This window comes from Salmo trutta, chromosome 7, assembly GCF_901001165.1.
Source record: "Salmo trutta chromosome 7, fSalTru1.1, whole genome shotgun sequence".
NCBI lineage: Eukaryota > Metazoa > Chordata > Actinopteri > Salmoniformes > Salmonidae > Salmo > Salmo trutta.
Window position 1 is genome coordinate 19,132,074 of NC_042963.1, and position 17,704 is coordinate 19,149,777.

The following is a 17,704-nucleotide window of genomic DNA, read 5'->3' on the forward strand; positions in this document are numbered from 1 at the left end:
TTTTACTGGGTGACTTTCACTTTTACGCGAGTTCTTTTCTATTACTTTTACTCAAGTATGACAATTGGGTACTTTTTCCACCACTGGTTTGATGCCACTGAACCAGTTGCTACGTTGTCGTGTTATCCTTATGTTTAGCATGAGATGATTTGACATAACAGAATGTGCTTGTCGTTGCGTGTAATGTGTCAGTCCTTCTATACTCTAGGTGGATGGGATCCTGTGCCTGGCTGACATCCTGACCGATGAGAACAGTGCTGAGGCGGCGAGGGCAGAGGCAGCGGCGGTGGTGGCCCAGATCACCTCGCCTCACCACACCTCCACCCAGCACTTGGGAAGCTTCTTAGAGAGCATGCAGGACATCGTCACCGCCCTCATCAGTGAGTGCATGGTTGCTGTACTTCAGGGATTTGATATGGCCACAGGTCCTTGAGCTAGATCATTATTCATTCTTAAACACTTTAAAGGCCCACGCTTTAATACGAAAAACAAGAGAACGGCAGCTAACTTTGTTCTGGGATGGGGCTGCGGAAATGTGACCACTCTCAAATTCATAGACGAAGCTATGAATGTAAGGTCAAGATGAGGTTGAGATTATTTCCGGAGATAAACGTGTGCATGTGTTTCTTCCAGAGTTGTGCGAGAGTGCCTCCTGTGGTGAGGTCTTCCTCCTGGCGTCTGCTGCCCTTGCCAACATCACTTTCTTTGACAGCATGGCCTGTGAGATCCTCCTCCAGCTCAACGCCATCCACATCCTCCTCCAGTCCTGCAAAGACCGCCAAAGAGTGGATACTCCCTACTCTAAAGACCAGGTAGAGGACACACTGATCCAGAGCTAAAATGTGTTGAGCGTGGTCAAATCTCTTGGTGTAACATGCCCTATTGACTGTGGTCCTTTTTAGGTGGTGACCATCTTGGCAAACCTCTCTGTTTTGGAGCAGTCTTCATCTGAAGTCCTGCAAGAGAAGGGTATGCAAAAAAACTCTGTTTTTACCAGTATTTGATATCTCAAGTTTCAAGTTTTATTAGTAATGTGTCCAGGATACACATGGTATATACAGTTCAATGGAATGTTTACTTGCAGGTTCCTTCTCAACAATGCTACAACAATAAGAAATAATAAAATATAAGAATATGAACATAAAGTAAATGGCTCAGTAGAACAGAATAAACGTTTTAGCATAAGTATAATACAGGAAGGCACTGAATGAGGATGACTTCCCAATTGACATCTCCACACGTGTGTTCACTGGTCATGATGGAGAAATGGATTAATATCAAAGAATGCTATCAAAATTATTGCAGATAAATGACAGAATCACACAGGACAGCTAAAGGGAAAAACCCATCCATTGTATTGCAGTTAAAATCCTCAAGATGGCAACGTAAACCCACATTTTTGTCATGTTGCCTGCTTCTTCAACCCTATTAGTTTGTCGTCTGACCTGTTGTTGTTTATGTTTTGTATTGAGCCCCTGCCTCTGTGTTTACCTATTTTTTTCATATTCTGTGTGTTTTGTGTCTACGTCCTCTTACGGCAGGGCCAGCCCGCCCATGAGGCAGGATTAGGCCGCCGCCTATTGTGGCAAATTGACAAGGGCGGTATTTTCCAAGTTCATTGACAAAGACACACCTCTAACAACACATAAAACCTCACATAATTCTGCCCCAAAACAATTTCTCTCAACCAGTGGCATTTGGGTTTTTGGTGAGCGCTGATGCTGATGCTGCCCTGTGATAAGCAAGGCACACTTTTTATTTCATGCACGTTTCTCCGATCAAATAACCTAAATAGTGCATAAACAGGTCAAAGTAAAATGGACAATATGGAATGGACAATAAAGATACTCACAACTGCTGTCTAGGAGTTTCAACTCATGGGCTAAATTGTCATGAATCAGTGGTTTCAAGTTTGTATCCATCATTTTTTTACGATCATAGCGAAAAAGAAAATACTTCTGCATTTCCCTCTGTGTAAACATTGCAAATAAGCTCAGGATAACTCCTGATAAAGTTGGGTAGCTTATATTCAGAGCTTAAATAGCCAAATTGATTAGTCACAGAAATCAGGAATAATAAAGCCAATGCAACTGCCTGTTTTACAAATGGTGGGCCTACCACATGGATGGGCATTCATAAAGTTCCATTGTGGGCTGATACTGTAGGATACACCCCAGTAAGCACAGACTGATGTCTTTCTTTGGTCCTGTCTGGACATCTTTTTTTTGTGTTTTACAAACGGTAAGCCTACCATATGTATGGGCATTTATAAAATTCCATTGTAGTGGAATTTTTTCTTCTTCTCCATTGTACTGTAGGCTACACCCCAGTAAACACAGGCTGACGCCGACATCTTTTTTTTGGTCCTGTCCAGACCTCTTTTTTTGGCCCAAACATACACTTCAATGTTTGGTTCAGATTTGGTCCAGTCTGGACCGGCCTTGAATTGGTCCAAAAAAGACATCTATCAATTACATATTTTCAACTTTCCTTCAGAACTGAAAAATGATCCTGTTTTCAACATCCGGAAAATACGTATTTTCAATGTCTGGAAAATATACTGCTCAAAAAAATAAAAGGGAACACTTAAACAACACATCCTAGATCTGAATGAAAGAAATAATCCTATTAAATACTTTTTTCTTTACATAGTTGAATGTGCTGACAACAAAATCACACAAAAATAATAAATGGAAATCCAATTTATCAACCCATGGAGGTCTGGATTTGGAGTCACACTCAAAATTAAAGTGGAAAACCACACTACAGGCTGATCCAACTTTGATGTAATGTCCTTAAAACAAGTCAAAATGTGGCTCAGTAGTGCGTGTGGCCTCCACGTGCCTGTATGACCTCCCTACAACGCCTGGGCATGCTCCTGATGAGGTGGCGGATGGTCTCCTGAGGGATCTCCTCCCAGACCTGGACTAAAGCATCCGCCAACTCCTGGACAGTCTGTGGTGCAACGTGGCGTTGGTGGATGGAGCGAGACATGATGTCCCAGATGTGCTCAATTGGATTCAGGTCTGGGGAACGGCGGGCCAGTCCATAGCATCAATGCCTTCCTCTTGCAGGAGCTGACACACACTGACACACTCCAGCCACATAAGGTCTAGCATTGTCTTGCATTAGGAGGAACCCAGGGCCAACCGCACCAGCATATGGTCTCACAAGGGGTCTGAGGATCTCATCTCGGTACCTAATGGAAGTCAGGCTACCTCTGGCGAGCACATGGAGGGCTGTGCGGCCCCCCAAAGAAATGCCACCCCACACCATGACTGACCCACCGCCAAACCGGTCATGCTGGAGGATGTTGCAGGCAGCAGAACGTTCTCCACGGCGTCTCCAGACTCTGTCACGTCTGTCACATGTGCTCAGTGTGAACCTGCTTTCATCTGTGAAGAGCACAGGGCGCCAGTGGCGAATTTGCCAATCTTGGTGTTCTCTGGCAAATGCCAAACGTCCTGCACGGTGTTGGGCTGTAAGCACAACCCCCACCTGTGGACGTCGGGCCCTCATACCACCCTCATGGAGTCTGTTTCTGACCGTTTGAGCAGACACATGCACATTTGTGGCCTGCTGGAGGTCATTTTGCAGGGCTCTGGCAGTGCTTCTCCTGCTCCTCCTTACACAAAGGCGGAGGTAGCGGTCCTGCTGCTGGGTTGTTGCCCTCCTACGGCCTCCTCCACGTCTCCTGATGTACTGGCCTGTCTCCTGGTAGCGCCTCCATGCTCTGGACACTACGCGGACAGACACAGCAAACCTTCTTGCCACAGCTCGCATTGATGTGCCATCCTGGATGAGCTGCACTACCTGAGCCACTTGTGTGGGTTGTAGACTCCGTCTCATGCTACCACTAGAGTGAAAACACCGCCAGCATTCAAAGTGACCAAAACATCAGCCAGGAAGCATAGGAACTGAGAAGTGGTCTGTGGTCCCCACCTGCAGAACCACTCCTTTATTGGGGGTGTCTTGCTTATTGCCTATAATTTCCACCTGTTATCTTTTCCATTTGCACAACAGCATGTGAAATGTATTGTCAATCAGTGTTGCTTCCTAAGTGGACAGTTTGATTTCACAGAAGTGTGATTGACTTGGGGTTACATTGTGTTGTTTAAGTGTTCCCTTTATTTTTTTGAGCAGTGTACGTATTTTCACCTTTTGTTTAGAACCTAAAATGAACCTAACTTCAACGTCTGGAAAATATACTGAACAAAAATATGAACGCAACATGTAAAGTGTTGGTCCCTTGTTTCATGAGCTGAAATAAAAGATCCCAGAAATGTTCTATATGCACAAAAATTGTATTTCTCTCACATTTTGTGCACAAATTTGTTTACATCCCTATTAGTGAGCATTTCTCATTTGCCAAGATAATCCATCCACCTGACAGGTGTGGCATATCAAGAAGCTGATTAAACAGCATGATCATTACACAGGTGCACATTGTGCTGGGGACAAAAGGCCACTCTAAAATGTGAAGTTTTAAATGTCTTTTCAACATACTTTTGCTTACTGGGACTATTCTAGATTTGCAGGGTATAGGAGGGCTACAATTTTTTTGGCCTTGTCTACGGCGGGAGAACGGCCAGTAGCGGGCATGGTCTATGGCAGGGCCCCCAAGTTTTCTGAGCCAAAAACAATGTATACACTTTTTTTATTTTATTGTTGGACATAAAATACTGTAAAAACCCCAGGAAATCAGCTCCAAGTGATTTTCATTTAAGAAATCTGTTCCCAAGTATTACCACTCATAATAGAGACATGGGATCGTATACAAATGTAAACAAGGTTTGAAATGATTATGTTTTAGTCAAACATATCTGTTTGGTCTTCTTGCGGTGAATTTGCAGTCTACAAATTATTTGTAATTATGTTCATGCCCCCCGACCATCCGCTCAAGGAAAGAATCTGCCCGCGGTTGAATTTAGTTGATGATCCCTGGTCTACTGCCTCTGACTGTCTGTGTTGTGTGTCTACATACTCTGACTGTGTGTCTGTTGTTTGCTAGGTATTGAGAGACTGCTCCAGCTGCTGGGCGAGAAGCCATCCTCCTCCAGTCCATCGGAGGGTGCGGCGTGCGAGCGGGTCCAGCAGAAAGCCGCTGTCACACTGGCCCGTCTGAGCAGAGACCCGGACGTGGCCCAAACAGCCATCCAGCTGCGAGGTATAGGCCATTGCTCTGGGGTCAAGTTTCCCCTATGTACAGATCTAGGATTAGCTTCCCTCCCCCAATCCTACATTTCACACTTAGTGGGGAAAATGCTAAACTGATTCAAGATTAGTGTTTAGAGGCAACTTCCCTCTACTTCATAGGCCATCGGCTTCTCTGCTACTTAAGCGTATAGCATTTAGACCACTCTTTTGGCCTTTTACTTTTTAGTTGCATTCAAGATCTCGACTGGGATGACCCCACTTTTGAGACATTTTGATGTGATGAACGCATATGTGTCCAACTCGTAACAGAAGTTCCCTCTAGGGGGATATCTATTTATAGGAACTGATTTTACTAAAGGAAATTCTTACCTTTGAAGCCTTTTTTGGCTCTCTTAGGGCTCGATTCGGTATAGCGTGATTGAAATTTAAAATCAAAGCAAATCAAATCACATTTTATTGGTCACATACACATGGTTAGCAGATGTTAATGCAAGTGTAGCGAAATGGTTGTGCTTCTGGTTCCGGTAGTACAGTAATATCTAACAAGTAATCTAACAATTCCACAACAACTACCTAATACACACAAATCTAAAGAGATGAAATAAGAATATGTACATATAAATATATGGATGAGCGATGGTCGAGCGGCATAGGCAAGATGCAATAGATGTTATAAGATACAGTATATACATATGAGTAATGTAAGATATTGTGGCAGACGGCAGGGAGATGTGAGGGGAGTAGTGATTGAAGGAGATACCTTGCAGCCCGCTGGCTGTGGTAGATGGACTTCCTGCCCCAATGAGGAGAGCCTGTGGATCATTAAGCCAGGGAGTGCTTGGGGATAAAAGAGGAAGCGGCCTGCACAAAGGGGCAGAGAATGGAGAGGGAAGCGTATGTTATGAAGAGTGTGAGAAGTGTGTGATTACCTGTTGTGACCTGGACTGTCTGATTACCTCCACTGTGTACCGAACCGGTTTGGCTGAGGACCTGAGATTTAGGATTACCCCTGGAGAACGGAACGGACAATGAAAATGGATTGTGGACTGTGAAATGGTTGGTGAATTCCCCCCTTTTCCCCAGTGTGCAAAACTCCCTAATAAACTCCACATTTGTATTCTAGTTGTGCTCCTTGTGCGTGTTTGGTTATTGAACTTGGTGATGTGGAAACCCCACATCGTTGAACCTGCTATATGTGGTGGAGAATGCAGGCAACCCAAACCAAGCCCAATAACTAAACAGACACAGAGCACAATGGAAGCATTGGTGAAACAGCTGGTGGAGGTGAACATAGCCCTTTGAGGCTTACCTCGAAAGGCTTGGAGAGGATGGCGGAGAGAAATGGCCCCATGAGCAATGGGCCAGCCGGCTAGCACCCTTCCAGTCAGGCGTGGCACAGAAGACCTCTCAGGATCTGACGGCTGACCAGGAGACGCATTGCGAGGGGCTGAAAAAGGAAATTATGCGCCGGTATGGTTACACCCTGATTAGCAGGGTACAAAGATTCTATAATTGGGCGTATGATCCTACAGCATTCCCCCGATCATAAATGCATGATCTAATTAGACTGGCCAAGAGCTGGCTAACTGCTGAACCACTAACGCTCACGCCCATTGAGAAAGTGGTCATAGATACATTTCTATGCTCTCTCCTGTTCAAAGCTAAAAAGTTAGCAAGCCAAGCTAACCCGCAGAGCACAGATCAGCTGGTGGAACTGTTGAAGGGACAACAGGTGGCTTTGGAGTTCCTGCACTGTGGACAATGAAGGAAGGCGGAACCCTCCACTCGCCTGAAGGAGTGGAGGACCACGCCGGGACCCCGGCCAAGGATGGAGGGGACAACAACAGCCAGCTCCCCGAGACAACGCCCTTACTGGACAGCAGGAAATGTCCTTCGGCCTCAGGGACAACGGCAAAGGGACAACACACGGGCCAGTGGGAGTCGTCCCGAACCTGCCTGTGCCGGTCCTTATTGGGAGGGATTTCCAGATGTTCCACCAACCGTGGACCAGTATGTCCGAAGACGTGAGGAACTGAGGGAACCAGAAGCCCGGAGAGGTGGGAGGGACGCCAGAAGGAGGGATGCCCAGATGTGTGGATTCCAGGAAGTGGAGGGGGTAATTCAAATCACCTACCCCCATTTTTCTATAAAGAAGTTGCTATATCAGGTTGTGAAGAATGACGAATGTATGTTGTTGTTGGTGCCCCATCCCTTTGTACAATCTGTCCTGCAGTTGGCGCACTCCCACCTTCTTGGGGCTCACCTAGGGGTGGAGAAAACCTTAGACAGGATCAAGGCACGATTTTACTGGCCGGGGGTGAAGAGAGCAGTGGAAGATTACTGCCGCAGTTGCCCAGAGTGCCAGCAGGTGGCGCCTAAACCCCACTTTCGATGCTCCTTAATTCCCCCACCTATTATTTCAGTCCGTTTTCAGCAGGATCGCAATGGATCTCGTGGGACCTCTACCCAAGAGCAACCGAAGGCACCAATACATCCTAGTGATTCTGGAATATGCCACCAGGAACCCGAAAGACATTCCCCTGCGCACCATGGCCACCAAGGGAATCGCACGTGAGTTGGTTATGCTGTTCTCCCGAGTAGGCATCCCCAACAAGATATTGACCGACCAGGGCACCCCGTTCATGTCGCGAATCATGAAGGATCTATGCAAACTAATGAAAATAATCCAGTTGCACACCTCAGTGTATCACCAGCAGACCGATGGGTTGGTGGAACAATTCAATCAAACCATGAAGCAGATGCAAAAGAAGGTGATGGAGGCAGACAGAAAGAATTGGGACCAGCTGCTACCCTACCTGATGTTCTCGATCCAAGAAGTGCCCCTAGCTTCAACAGGATTCTCTCCCTTCGAACTGCTGTACGGGAGACAAGCCCGAAGACTGCTGGATGTGGCTAAAGAAGCCTGGGAACAGCAACCTTCGCCACACCAAACCATTGTGGAGCACGTGGAGGACATGAGAGATGGGATTGGCAACCCTGTTGCCCCTGGTACAGGAACACATGCTGGAGAGCCCAGGAGGCCCAAGTGCGGGTGTACAACAGAGGTACACAACGAAGGGACTTTCAGCCAGGAGACAAAGTCTTGATGTTGGTCCCCACCTTAGAATGTAAGTTTTTGGCCCAATGGAACAGGCCATACGAAGTCCTTGAGAAGGTGGGTGAAGTTAACTATAGGGTCAGACAGCGGGGATCGTAGACCAAGCCGGGGAGGTGCCACTGGGGGAGCAGCTGAACCAAGTACAGAAGCAGGAGCTGAGGGAGTTGGTCGGCCGGAACCAGGATGTGTTCTCCAGTGAACCAGGACACACCGATCTGGTAAAGCACAGCATCATCCCCGAACCCGGGAAAAAGGTGAAGTTGCGACCCTACCGCATACCGGAAGCAAGGAGAGAGGCTGTCAAGACCGAGGTAAAAACAATGTTAAAAGCTGATATAATCGAATAGTGAGTGGTGCAGCCCCATAGTGTTGGTGCCGAAACCAGACGGCACCATTTGCTTCTGTAATGATTTTAGAAAGGTAAATGAACTCTCAAAGTTCGACGCCTACCCCATACTCCGAATTTATGAATTCATCGAATGGCTAGCGACCGCCGGCTTTATCAGCATGCTCGACCTGACGAAGGGTTATTGGTAGGTGCCCTTAGCTCTCGAGGCATGGGAGAAAACTGCTTTCGCCACCCCTGATGGACTGTTCCACTACAAGAAGCTGCCCTTTGGGCTGCACGGGGCCCCAGCCACCTTCCAGAGGTTGATGGACAGGATTCTCCGTCCCCATCGTAAGTACGCGGCAGCCTACATCGATGATATTGTGATCCATGGGAGCAAGTGGGAGACACATCTAAACCAGACGAGCGCGGTACTGCAGGCCTTACGGGAGGTGGGGCTAACAGCAAACCCAAAGAAATGTCGGCTTGGCCTGCGGGAGGCTGAGTACTTGGGGTCCACAAAATCGGGAGGGGATGTCAAACCCCAGGTGAAGAAAGTAGAGGCGATTCAGGACTGGCCCCGACCCCTCACCAAGAAGCAGGTACGCACGTTTGTGGGGTTAACTAGTTACTACCGGAGATTTATTTCCCACTTTGCCTCCCTAGCCAGCCCCCTGACAGATCTGACCAGGAGCCGTCTGCCCGCCCAGGTGACGTGGACAGAAGAGACGGAAAAAGCCTTCAAGGACCTAAAGGGAGCACTGTGTTCTGGACCTGTGCTGGTGACCCCGGACTTCCCCAAACCACAGGAGGTACAGACTGATGCATCCAAAACAGGGGTGGGTGCCATCCTATCACAGCTACAAGAAGGTGAGGAACACCCAGTCATGTACATTAGCCGGAAGCTGTTGCCGTGGGAACAAAGATATTCCACTGTGGAGAAAGAATGTCTAGCCATCAAGTGGGCACCTGGTGATGCTGAAATATTACTTATTGGGACGGCACTTCACCCTCGTAACGGACCATGCACCACTAGTTTGGATGTTACAGAATAAGAACACCCCCTGGTTCCTATCCTTACAGACCTTTGCTTTCTCTGTCGTACACTGATCAGCCGCAGCCCATGGAAATGCCGATGCCCTCTCCAGAAGGGATGCTCTAGGGAGCTGGAAGGAGATACCTTGCTTGCTGGCTCCACCACCCGAGCCATATATGGACTTCCTGCCCCAACGAGGTGAGCCTGGGGTTCATTAAGCCAGGGAGTGCTTGGGGATAAAGAACGGAGTGGCCTGCACAACGGGGCAGAGAATGGGAGAGGGTGTGAGGAGAGACAACTAGCTGTCTGATTACCCCTACTGTGTACCGAACCGGTTTGGCTGAGGACCCGAGTTTTAAGATTACCCCTGGAGAATGGAACGGACAACGAGAACGGACTGTGAAATGGTTGGTGAATTCCCCCCTTTTTCCCAAGGTGCCAAACTCCCCATATGCATTTTAGTTGTGCTCCTTGTGCGTGTTTGGTTATTGAACTTGTTGACGTGGACACCCTTGAACCTGCTACAATATGTAAACATTGTTCAAGTGTCATTATTTAAAGTGACTAGTGATCTATTTATTAAATTGGCCAATGATTTGAGTTTGTATGTAGGCAGCAGCCACTCAATGTTAGTAATTGCTGTTTTAACAGTCTGATGACCTTAAGATTAAAGCTGTTTTTCCAGTCTCTCGGTCCCAGCTTTGATGCACCTGTACTGATCTAGCCTTCTGGATGGTAGTGGGGTGAACAGGCAGTGGCACGGGTGGTTGTTGTCCTTGATGATCTTTTTGGCCTTCCTGTGACATCGGGCGCTGTAGGTGTCCTGGAGGGCAGGTAGTTTGCCCCCGGTGATGCGTTGTGCAGACCGCACCGCCCTCTGGAGAGCCTTGCGGTTGAGGGCGGTGCAGTTGCCGTACCAGGCGGTGATACAGCCCAACAGGATGCTCGCAATTGTGCATCTGTAAAAGTTTCAGGGTTTTAGATGACAAGCCAAATTTCTTCAGCCTCCTGAGGTTGAAGAAGCGCTATTGCGCCTTCTTCACCACACTCTCTGTGTGGGTGGACCATTTCAGTTTGTCTGATGTGTATGCCGAGAAACCTGAAGCTTTTCACCTTCTCCACTACTGTCCCGTCGATGTGGATAGGAGGGTGCTCCCTCTGCTGTTTCCTGAAGTCCACAATTATCTCCTTTGTTTTGTTGAGTGAGCGGTTGCTTTCCTGACACCACACTCCGAGTGCCCTCACCACCTCCCTGTAGGGTGTCTCGTCGTTGTTGGTAATCAAGCCCACTACTGTTGTGTGTGTGTGTGGTCTGCAAATTTGATGATTGAGTTGGAGGCGTGCATGGCCACACAGTCATGGGTGAACAGGGAGTACAGGAGGGGGCTGAGCACGCACCCTTGTGGGGCCCCAAGTAATGTTTATGGAGACTGCATTAAGGATAAACGCTCAATCGGAAATGACCTTAAATTTGAATCCCGCTATACCGTGGATCTCCGGTGATATGGATTGAATCCAGCCCTAAATCACAGTAATCAAAGGAACTTTATGTAGAACAATCTGCAACACAATTGCTAAACTAACCATGGTCTTCCATTTCTCCAGCTGTTCCTCGACTAATCGAACTGTGTCGCTCACCAGCAGAGAGGAACAACAGCGACTCTGTTCTGGTTGCATGTCTGGTATGTACTAGATCTTTGAGTATGTGTTAGTATGATTGTCTGTGTACAATATTTATATTCCTGAGAATGTGTTTGAACGTGTATTGTATGTACATTTTTAAAGCCTCTGCTATGTATATTTCCCATACACCTGTACTGCACTCTGAAGTAATATCTTTCCAGGGCATAGTGCATAAGTGTACCTAATTACTTAGACGTAAGTAATGAGAGGTTGATGTCCATGGGGCAAAGTAGAAAGACACTTTAGTCCTTGCATCTGAATCAGTCTTCTCATTATAAGGAGATCTCGCTATGTAGCCGGGTATGCTTAAATAGGCACATATCATACATATTCCTGTTCATCCTTTATCATTCAGTCAGCCTGCTCATAATTGATAAGGCCAGATCACAGGCTAGATAAAGAACTCTTTAGATCTGTGTGTAAGAGTAATAGGCTTAATTAAGACTGCTGGATGGCTCTTGCACATAAGGGCTCTCTCCTTCCCTGTTTTACAGTGTTTGCTATAATCAAGTCAATTTAACAGGACTTTTTTTTTTATCGCTATCGTCAGGGGTAAAATTGAGATATTGTAGGACTTAAACCAGCCTTCAAAGAGGGTTGGCATTCAGAGATAATGTTGTTAACTGATATGTAAATATGTGGTATTCCCCTGCTGCAGAACTGTAATTTTGTTTCATACTGCCATGCTCCCTCTGTTTTAATACAGAATACTGAAGCAGTCAAGCACTGCAGTCAGTCAATCCTCAGCCCATCAGCAAATAGCTGAAGTATTTACAGTGTCTTCGGAAAGTATTCAGACCCCTTGACATTTTCCACATTTTGTTAGGTTACAGCCTTTTCCCTCATCAATCTACACACAATACCCCATAATGACAAAGCAAAAACGGGTTTTAGAAATGTTTGCTAATATCACATTTACATAGGTATTCAGACCCTTTACTCTGTATGACGGTACAAGCTTGGCACACCTGTATTTGGGGAGTTTCTCCCATTCTTCTCTGCAGATGCTCTCAAGCTCTGTCAGCTATTTTCAGGTCTGTCCAGAGATGATAGATCGGGGACAAGTCCGGGCTCTGGCTGGGCCACTCAAGGACATTCAGAGACTTATCTTGAAGCCACTCCTGCGTTGTCTTGGCTGTGTGCTTACGGTCGTTGACCTGTTGGAAGGTGAATCTTCGCCCCAGTCTGAGGTCCTGAGTGCTCTGGAGCAGATTTTCATCAAGGATATCTCTGTACTTTGCTCCGTTCATTTTTGCCTCGATCCTGACTAGTCTCCCAGTCCCTGCTGCTGAAAAACATCCCCACAGCATGATGCAGGGATGGTGCCTGGTTTCCTCCAGACGTGACACTTGGCATTCAGGCCAAAGAGTTCAATCTTGGTTTTATCAGAGAATCTTGTTTCTCATGGTCTGAGAGTCTTTACACGGAACCCAAACCGGCTGCGCACGTGCGCCATCGTGCATAAATGTATTTTGTCCCCCCACACCAAACGCGATCACGACATGCAGGTTAAAATATCAAAACAAACTCTGAACCAATTACATACATTTTGGGACAGGTCGAAAAGCATTAAACATGTATGGCAATTTAGCTAGCTAGCTTGCACTTGCTAGCTAATTTGTCCTGGGATATAAACATTTACTTGTTATTTTACCTGAAATGCCCAAGGTCCTCTACTCCTACAATTAGTCCACACATAAAACTGTCAACCGAATCGTTTCTAATCATCTCTCTTCCTTCCAGGCTTTTTCTTCTCTTGACTTTATATTGCGATTGGAAACTTTCAGAAATTAGGTGCATTACCGCCACTGACCTCGTTCGTCTTCAGTCACCCATGTGGGTATAACCAATGAGGAGATGGCACGTGGGTACCTGCTTCTACAAACCAGCGAGATGGGAGAGGCAGGACTTGCAGTGCGATCTGCGTCAGAAATAGAACCAATTTCTATTTTAGCCCTTGGCAACGCAGATGCTCGTTGGTGTGCGCGAGCAGCGTGGATGCAATAATTGAATAACATGGATTTCTAAATTTATTTTTCAACACTCGCGGTGTGGTCAGCCTATTAGGTGCCTTTTGACAAACTCCAACCAGGCTGTCATGTGCCTTTTTACTAAGGAGTGGCTTCCGTTTGGCCACTCTAACATAAAGACCTGATTGGTGGAGTGCTCCCATCTCAACAGAGGAACTCTAGAGCTCTGTCAGAATGACCATCTGTCACGCCCTGACCTTAGAGAAACGTTTTATTTCCTCTAGTTTGGTTAGGTCAGGGTGTGATATGGGGTGGGCATTCTAGGTTGTGGTATTTCTATGTTCCATTCTATGTTTTCTATTTCTTTGTGTTGAGCCGAGTATGGTTCCCAATCAGAGGCAGCTGTCTGTCGTTGTCTCTGATTAGGAATCATACTTAGGCAGCCCTTTTTCCCTCCTTCCGTGTGGGATCTTGTTTTTGGTACAGCTCAGTAAAGCCTGCAGAACATGACGTTCGGTTTCCGTTGTTTTGTTATTTTGATTTAGTGTTCTGAGTTACAATAAATATGAGCACTTTCCACGCTGCACCTTGGTCTACTCCTTTCGACGATCGTTACACCTTCGGGTTCTTGGTCACCTCCCTGACCAAGGCCCTTCTTCCCTGATTGCTCAGATTTGGTACCCTCCCCCAGATCTGTGCCTCGACACAATCCTGTCTCGGAGCACTAAGGACAATTCCTTTGACCTCTTGGCTTGGTTTTTGCTCTGACATGACTTTATATAGACAGGTGTGTGTGTGCCTTTCCAAATAATGTCCAATCAATTGAATTTACCACAGGTGGACTCCAATCAAGTTGTAGAAACATCTCAAGGATGATCAATAGAAACGGGATGCACCTGAGCTCAATTTCGAGTCTCATAGCAAAGGGTCTGAATACTTATGTAAATACGTGTTTTTTTTTATTGATATATATTTGCCAAAAATTCTGAACCTGTTTTTGCTTCGTCATTATGGGGTATTGTGTAGATTGCTGATGTTTTTTCTTTTATTTAGTCCATTTTAGAATAAGGCTGTAACATAACAAAATGTGGAAAAAGTCAAGGGGTCTGAATACCTTCAGAAGGCACTGTATATCTGCGAATCAGCAATATCTAGCTCTATAGTCTATTGCTCTACAGGTAACTGCCAAAATAAAGGAAACACTTGAGTAAATGATGGATACAAAGTATATTGAAAGCAGGTGCTTCCACACAGGTGTGGTTCCTGAGTTAATTGAGCAATTAAAACATCCCATCATGCTTAGGGCCATGTATAAATATGGCCATTATTTTGGCTACCATGGATAGAAGAAGAGATCTGGGACTTTGAAAGAGGGGTCTTAAAAGAGCACAGCGGGTTTAAAGGGTGTGTGTCTCAGTCACCAGATCTCAACCCAATTGAACACTTACGGGAGGTTCTGGAGCGGTGCCTGAGACAGTGTTTTCTACCACCATCAACAAAACAACAAATTATGGAATTTCTCATGGAAGAATGGTGTCGCATCCCTCCAATAGAGTTCCAGACACTTGTAAAATCTATGCCAAGGCGCATTGAAGCTGTTCTGGCGGCTCTTGGTGGCCCAACGCTCATTGTCAGTTACCTGTATATTGATTAATGTTATTTTATGCTATGTCATGTGCTATAGTGCAGTCATTGGAATAGATGTTGAGTGTCTTCACTGATCCATTCCCCTCCTTGTGCTTTGCAGGCTGCCCTGAGGAGGCTGGCGGCGGGGTGTCCAGACAGCATCGAGGCCGCCGACCACCAGCAGTTGATCAAGCCCAGACTGGTGGACTCTTTCTTGCTGTGCTCCAACATGGAAGAGAGCTTTGTATGAGAAGATCCAGAGCAGAGGGGTTGGGTGCTCAGCAGTGGAGGCTGCTGAGGGGTGGTCGCCTCATAATAATGTCTGGAATGGAGAAAAATGGAATGGTATCAACCACGTGTTTGACTCCGTTCCGCACATTATTATGAGTCGTCATCCCTTCAGCAGCCTCCACTGGTGCACAGGTACTGGGGGAGTCGCAGTGAGCTTTTGTTTCAGCTTGAGACTTAAACACAGAGAAAGGAAGGGTTGATGAAATCAGTCCCTATATCCCAACGCACGCCTTGACTGTTTACCAAAAAAATCTGAGCATGAACGGAATTGCCGTTAGTCATTTCAGAACTTCCATTCTCAGAGTACAAAACACCAAAATTCGAGGACAAGCTGGTAAGCAAAAATAATGTACATGATGGAAGCATTCATGAATTAGTACCAAAATCTCCTTAGTGTTTTTAACACCCACAGTGTACATATGGGACCATCATTAAACCAAGTGTTAAAAAGTCAGTGGGTGTTAGAAATGTACAAAGTTACCCATAATGAATCAAGAGCTGTTTTTAAAGTGTTAGGCTCCTAACACTGTGGGTGCTAGAAATGAAATTCAAAGTGACAGATAATGAACCACGAACACTTTAAAAGGTAGACTCAGCGATATGACGTAGAAGCAGAAAGTAAACAGCGGTGGGTCAATTTCCGCAACAACAGCGTTGAAGCGCAAGGCTCAACTTCTCCACTGTTTTGGTGCCCTGGCAACCACACTATGAACAACCTGAAGTGAGCCTGTGCACACGTGCAGAAACTGTGTGACTGTATAGTCCTGTATCTTGCTCATCTCAATATCTGAGGTGCTGCTCGTCGCAACATTTCACTGAGTCTGCCTTTTAAAGTGTCAGGCTCCCAACACAGTGTAGGTGTTGGAAATTAACAGCTTGTTGGTCAGTTCCTGCATCATTTTAAATCAGTCAGTTTGTCAAAGATTTCACTGACTGTCTATTTTACATCTTGTCAGCTGCCAATTTAATGGGTTGTTAATATATTAGAAATTACTATTGTGCTCTGTTACTTTCAGATAAGAATTTGTAAAATGAGTTTGTGGCACAAACAGTATCTTGTCAAGGTATTTGATTACATGATCTAATTAAACCTCCCTAGTTCAGAGGAGTTAATAAAATAGGTTACTGTTTGGAGCGGAAGACGACTCCTGAAGTAGGTTTATCTGGCAACAAAGTTATTTGAAATTGATCATATTGTATTTTACAATCTCGCCTTAGATCTCAAACATTGTATTTGCTACTAAGAAACATAAATGGATCGTAAAACACAATATCTGCAGTGAAACTGTTTTAAAAAAGATATATATTTAAAAATAAATGACATTGTATAGCATGCATATACTGTAATAAAGGGAGCATATCTTATAACGGAATGTTGTGTTTGTTTGTCACTGTCAAGACAAGTATCCATTCAGAAACTGACTCCATTGAAACTCGGCTTCACTACTGTGCTAATGTGATCAGAAAAAGCTATGAAGAACAAGAGTAACACGGCACGCCAAAGGTAGAACTTGGCTCATCAAAGCGAGACCGTGTCACAGGAGATGACTGTTCAATTATCAATGATGCCTTATATCCCTTCATAAGGCCTAATGAGGACCCATGGTCCGTAGCCACGCCTCTCTCACGAGAGCTGCTACACTGCCAGACATACATCTCCAAGGAACAATGCTCAAATTTGTTTCTTTATCACTAACAAAGATGACGTCGTCCCCACAGTGACCGTACGTACATACCCCAATCAGAAGCCATGGATTACAGGCTTCATCCGCACTGAGCTAAAGGCTAGAGCTGCCGATTTCAAGGAGCAGGACTCTAACCTGGAAGCTTATAAGAAATCCCGCTATGCCCGCCGACGAACCATCAAACAGGCACAGCATCAATACAGGACTAAGATCAAATCGTACTACAGCGGCTCTGACGCTTGTCAGATGTGGCAGGGCTTGCGAACTATTACAGACTACAAAGGGAAGCACAGCTGAGAGCTGCCCAGTGACACAAGCCTACCAGACGAGCTAAATTACTTCTATGCTCGCTTCAAGGCAAATAACACTGAAACATGGCATGAGAGCACCAGCTGTTCCAGAAGACTGTGTGATTATGCTCTCCACAGCCGATGTGAGTAAGACCTTAAAACTGGTCAACATTCACAAGGCTGCCGGGCCAGACGGATTACCAGGATGTGTACTGCGAGCATGCGCTGACCAACTGGCAAGTGTCTTCACTGATATTTTCAACGTCTCCCTGTCCGAGTCTGTAATGCCAACATGTTTTAAGCAGACCACCACAGTCCCTGTGCCCAAGAACGCTAAGGTAACCGGCCTAAATGACTACCGACCCGCAGCACTCACGTCTGTAGCCATGAAGTGCTTTGAAAGGCTGGTCATGGCTCACATCAACACCATCATCCCAGAAACCCTAGACCCACTCCAATTTGCATACTGCCCCACAGATGGTGCAATCTCTATTGCACTCCACACTACCCTTTCCTACCT

At 46.0% G+C, this 17,704-nt stretch overlaps 1 protein-coding gene across 3 annotated transcripts in view; it reads left to right on the forward strand.

Annotated features, from left to right (window-relative positions):
* The window catches only part of LOC115197065 (protein inscuteable homolog), a 101,935-nt gene extending 85,353 nt beyond the window's left edge, over positions 1 to 16,582 (forward strand). For 2 of the 3 annotated variants that reach the window (XM_029758238.1, XM_029758237.1), the window contains exons 8-12: positions 209 to 380; positions 634 to 812; positions 903 to 969; positions 5,012 to 5,167; positions 15,040 to 16,582. In XM_029758238.1, coding sequence (XP_029614098.1) covers positions 209 to 380; positions 634 to 812; positions 903 to 969; positions 5,012 to 5,167; positions 15,040 to 15,305 — 840 coding nt within the window. In that variant the 3' untranslated portion in view covers positions 15,306 to 16,582. Of the gene's footprint in view, positions 1 to 208; positions 381 to 633; positions 813 to 902; positions 970 to 5,011; positions 5,168 to 11,244; positions 11,322 to 15,039 lie in introns of all 3 variants that reach the window. The other variant, XM_029758239.1, reaches the window with a different exon arrangement.
* The last annotated feature ends 1,122 nt before the right edge of the window (positions 16,583 to 17,704 follow it).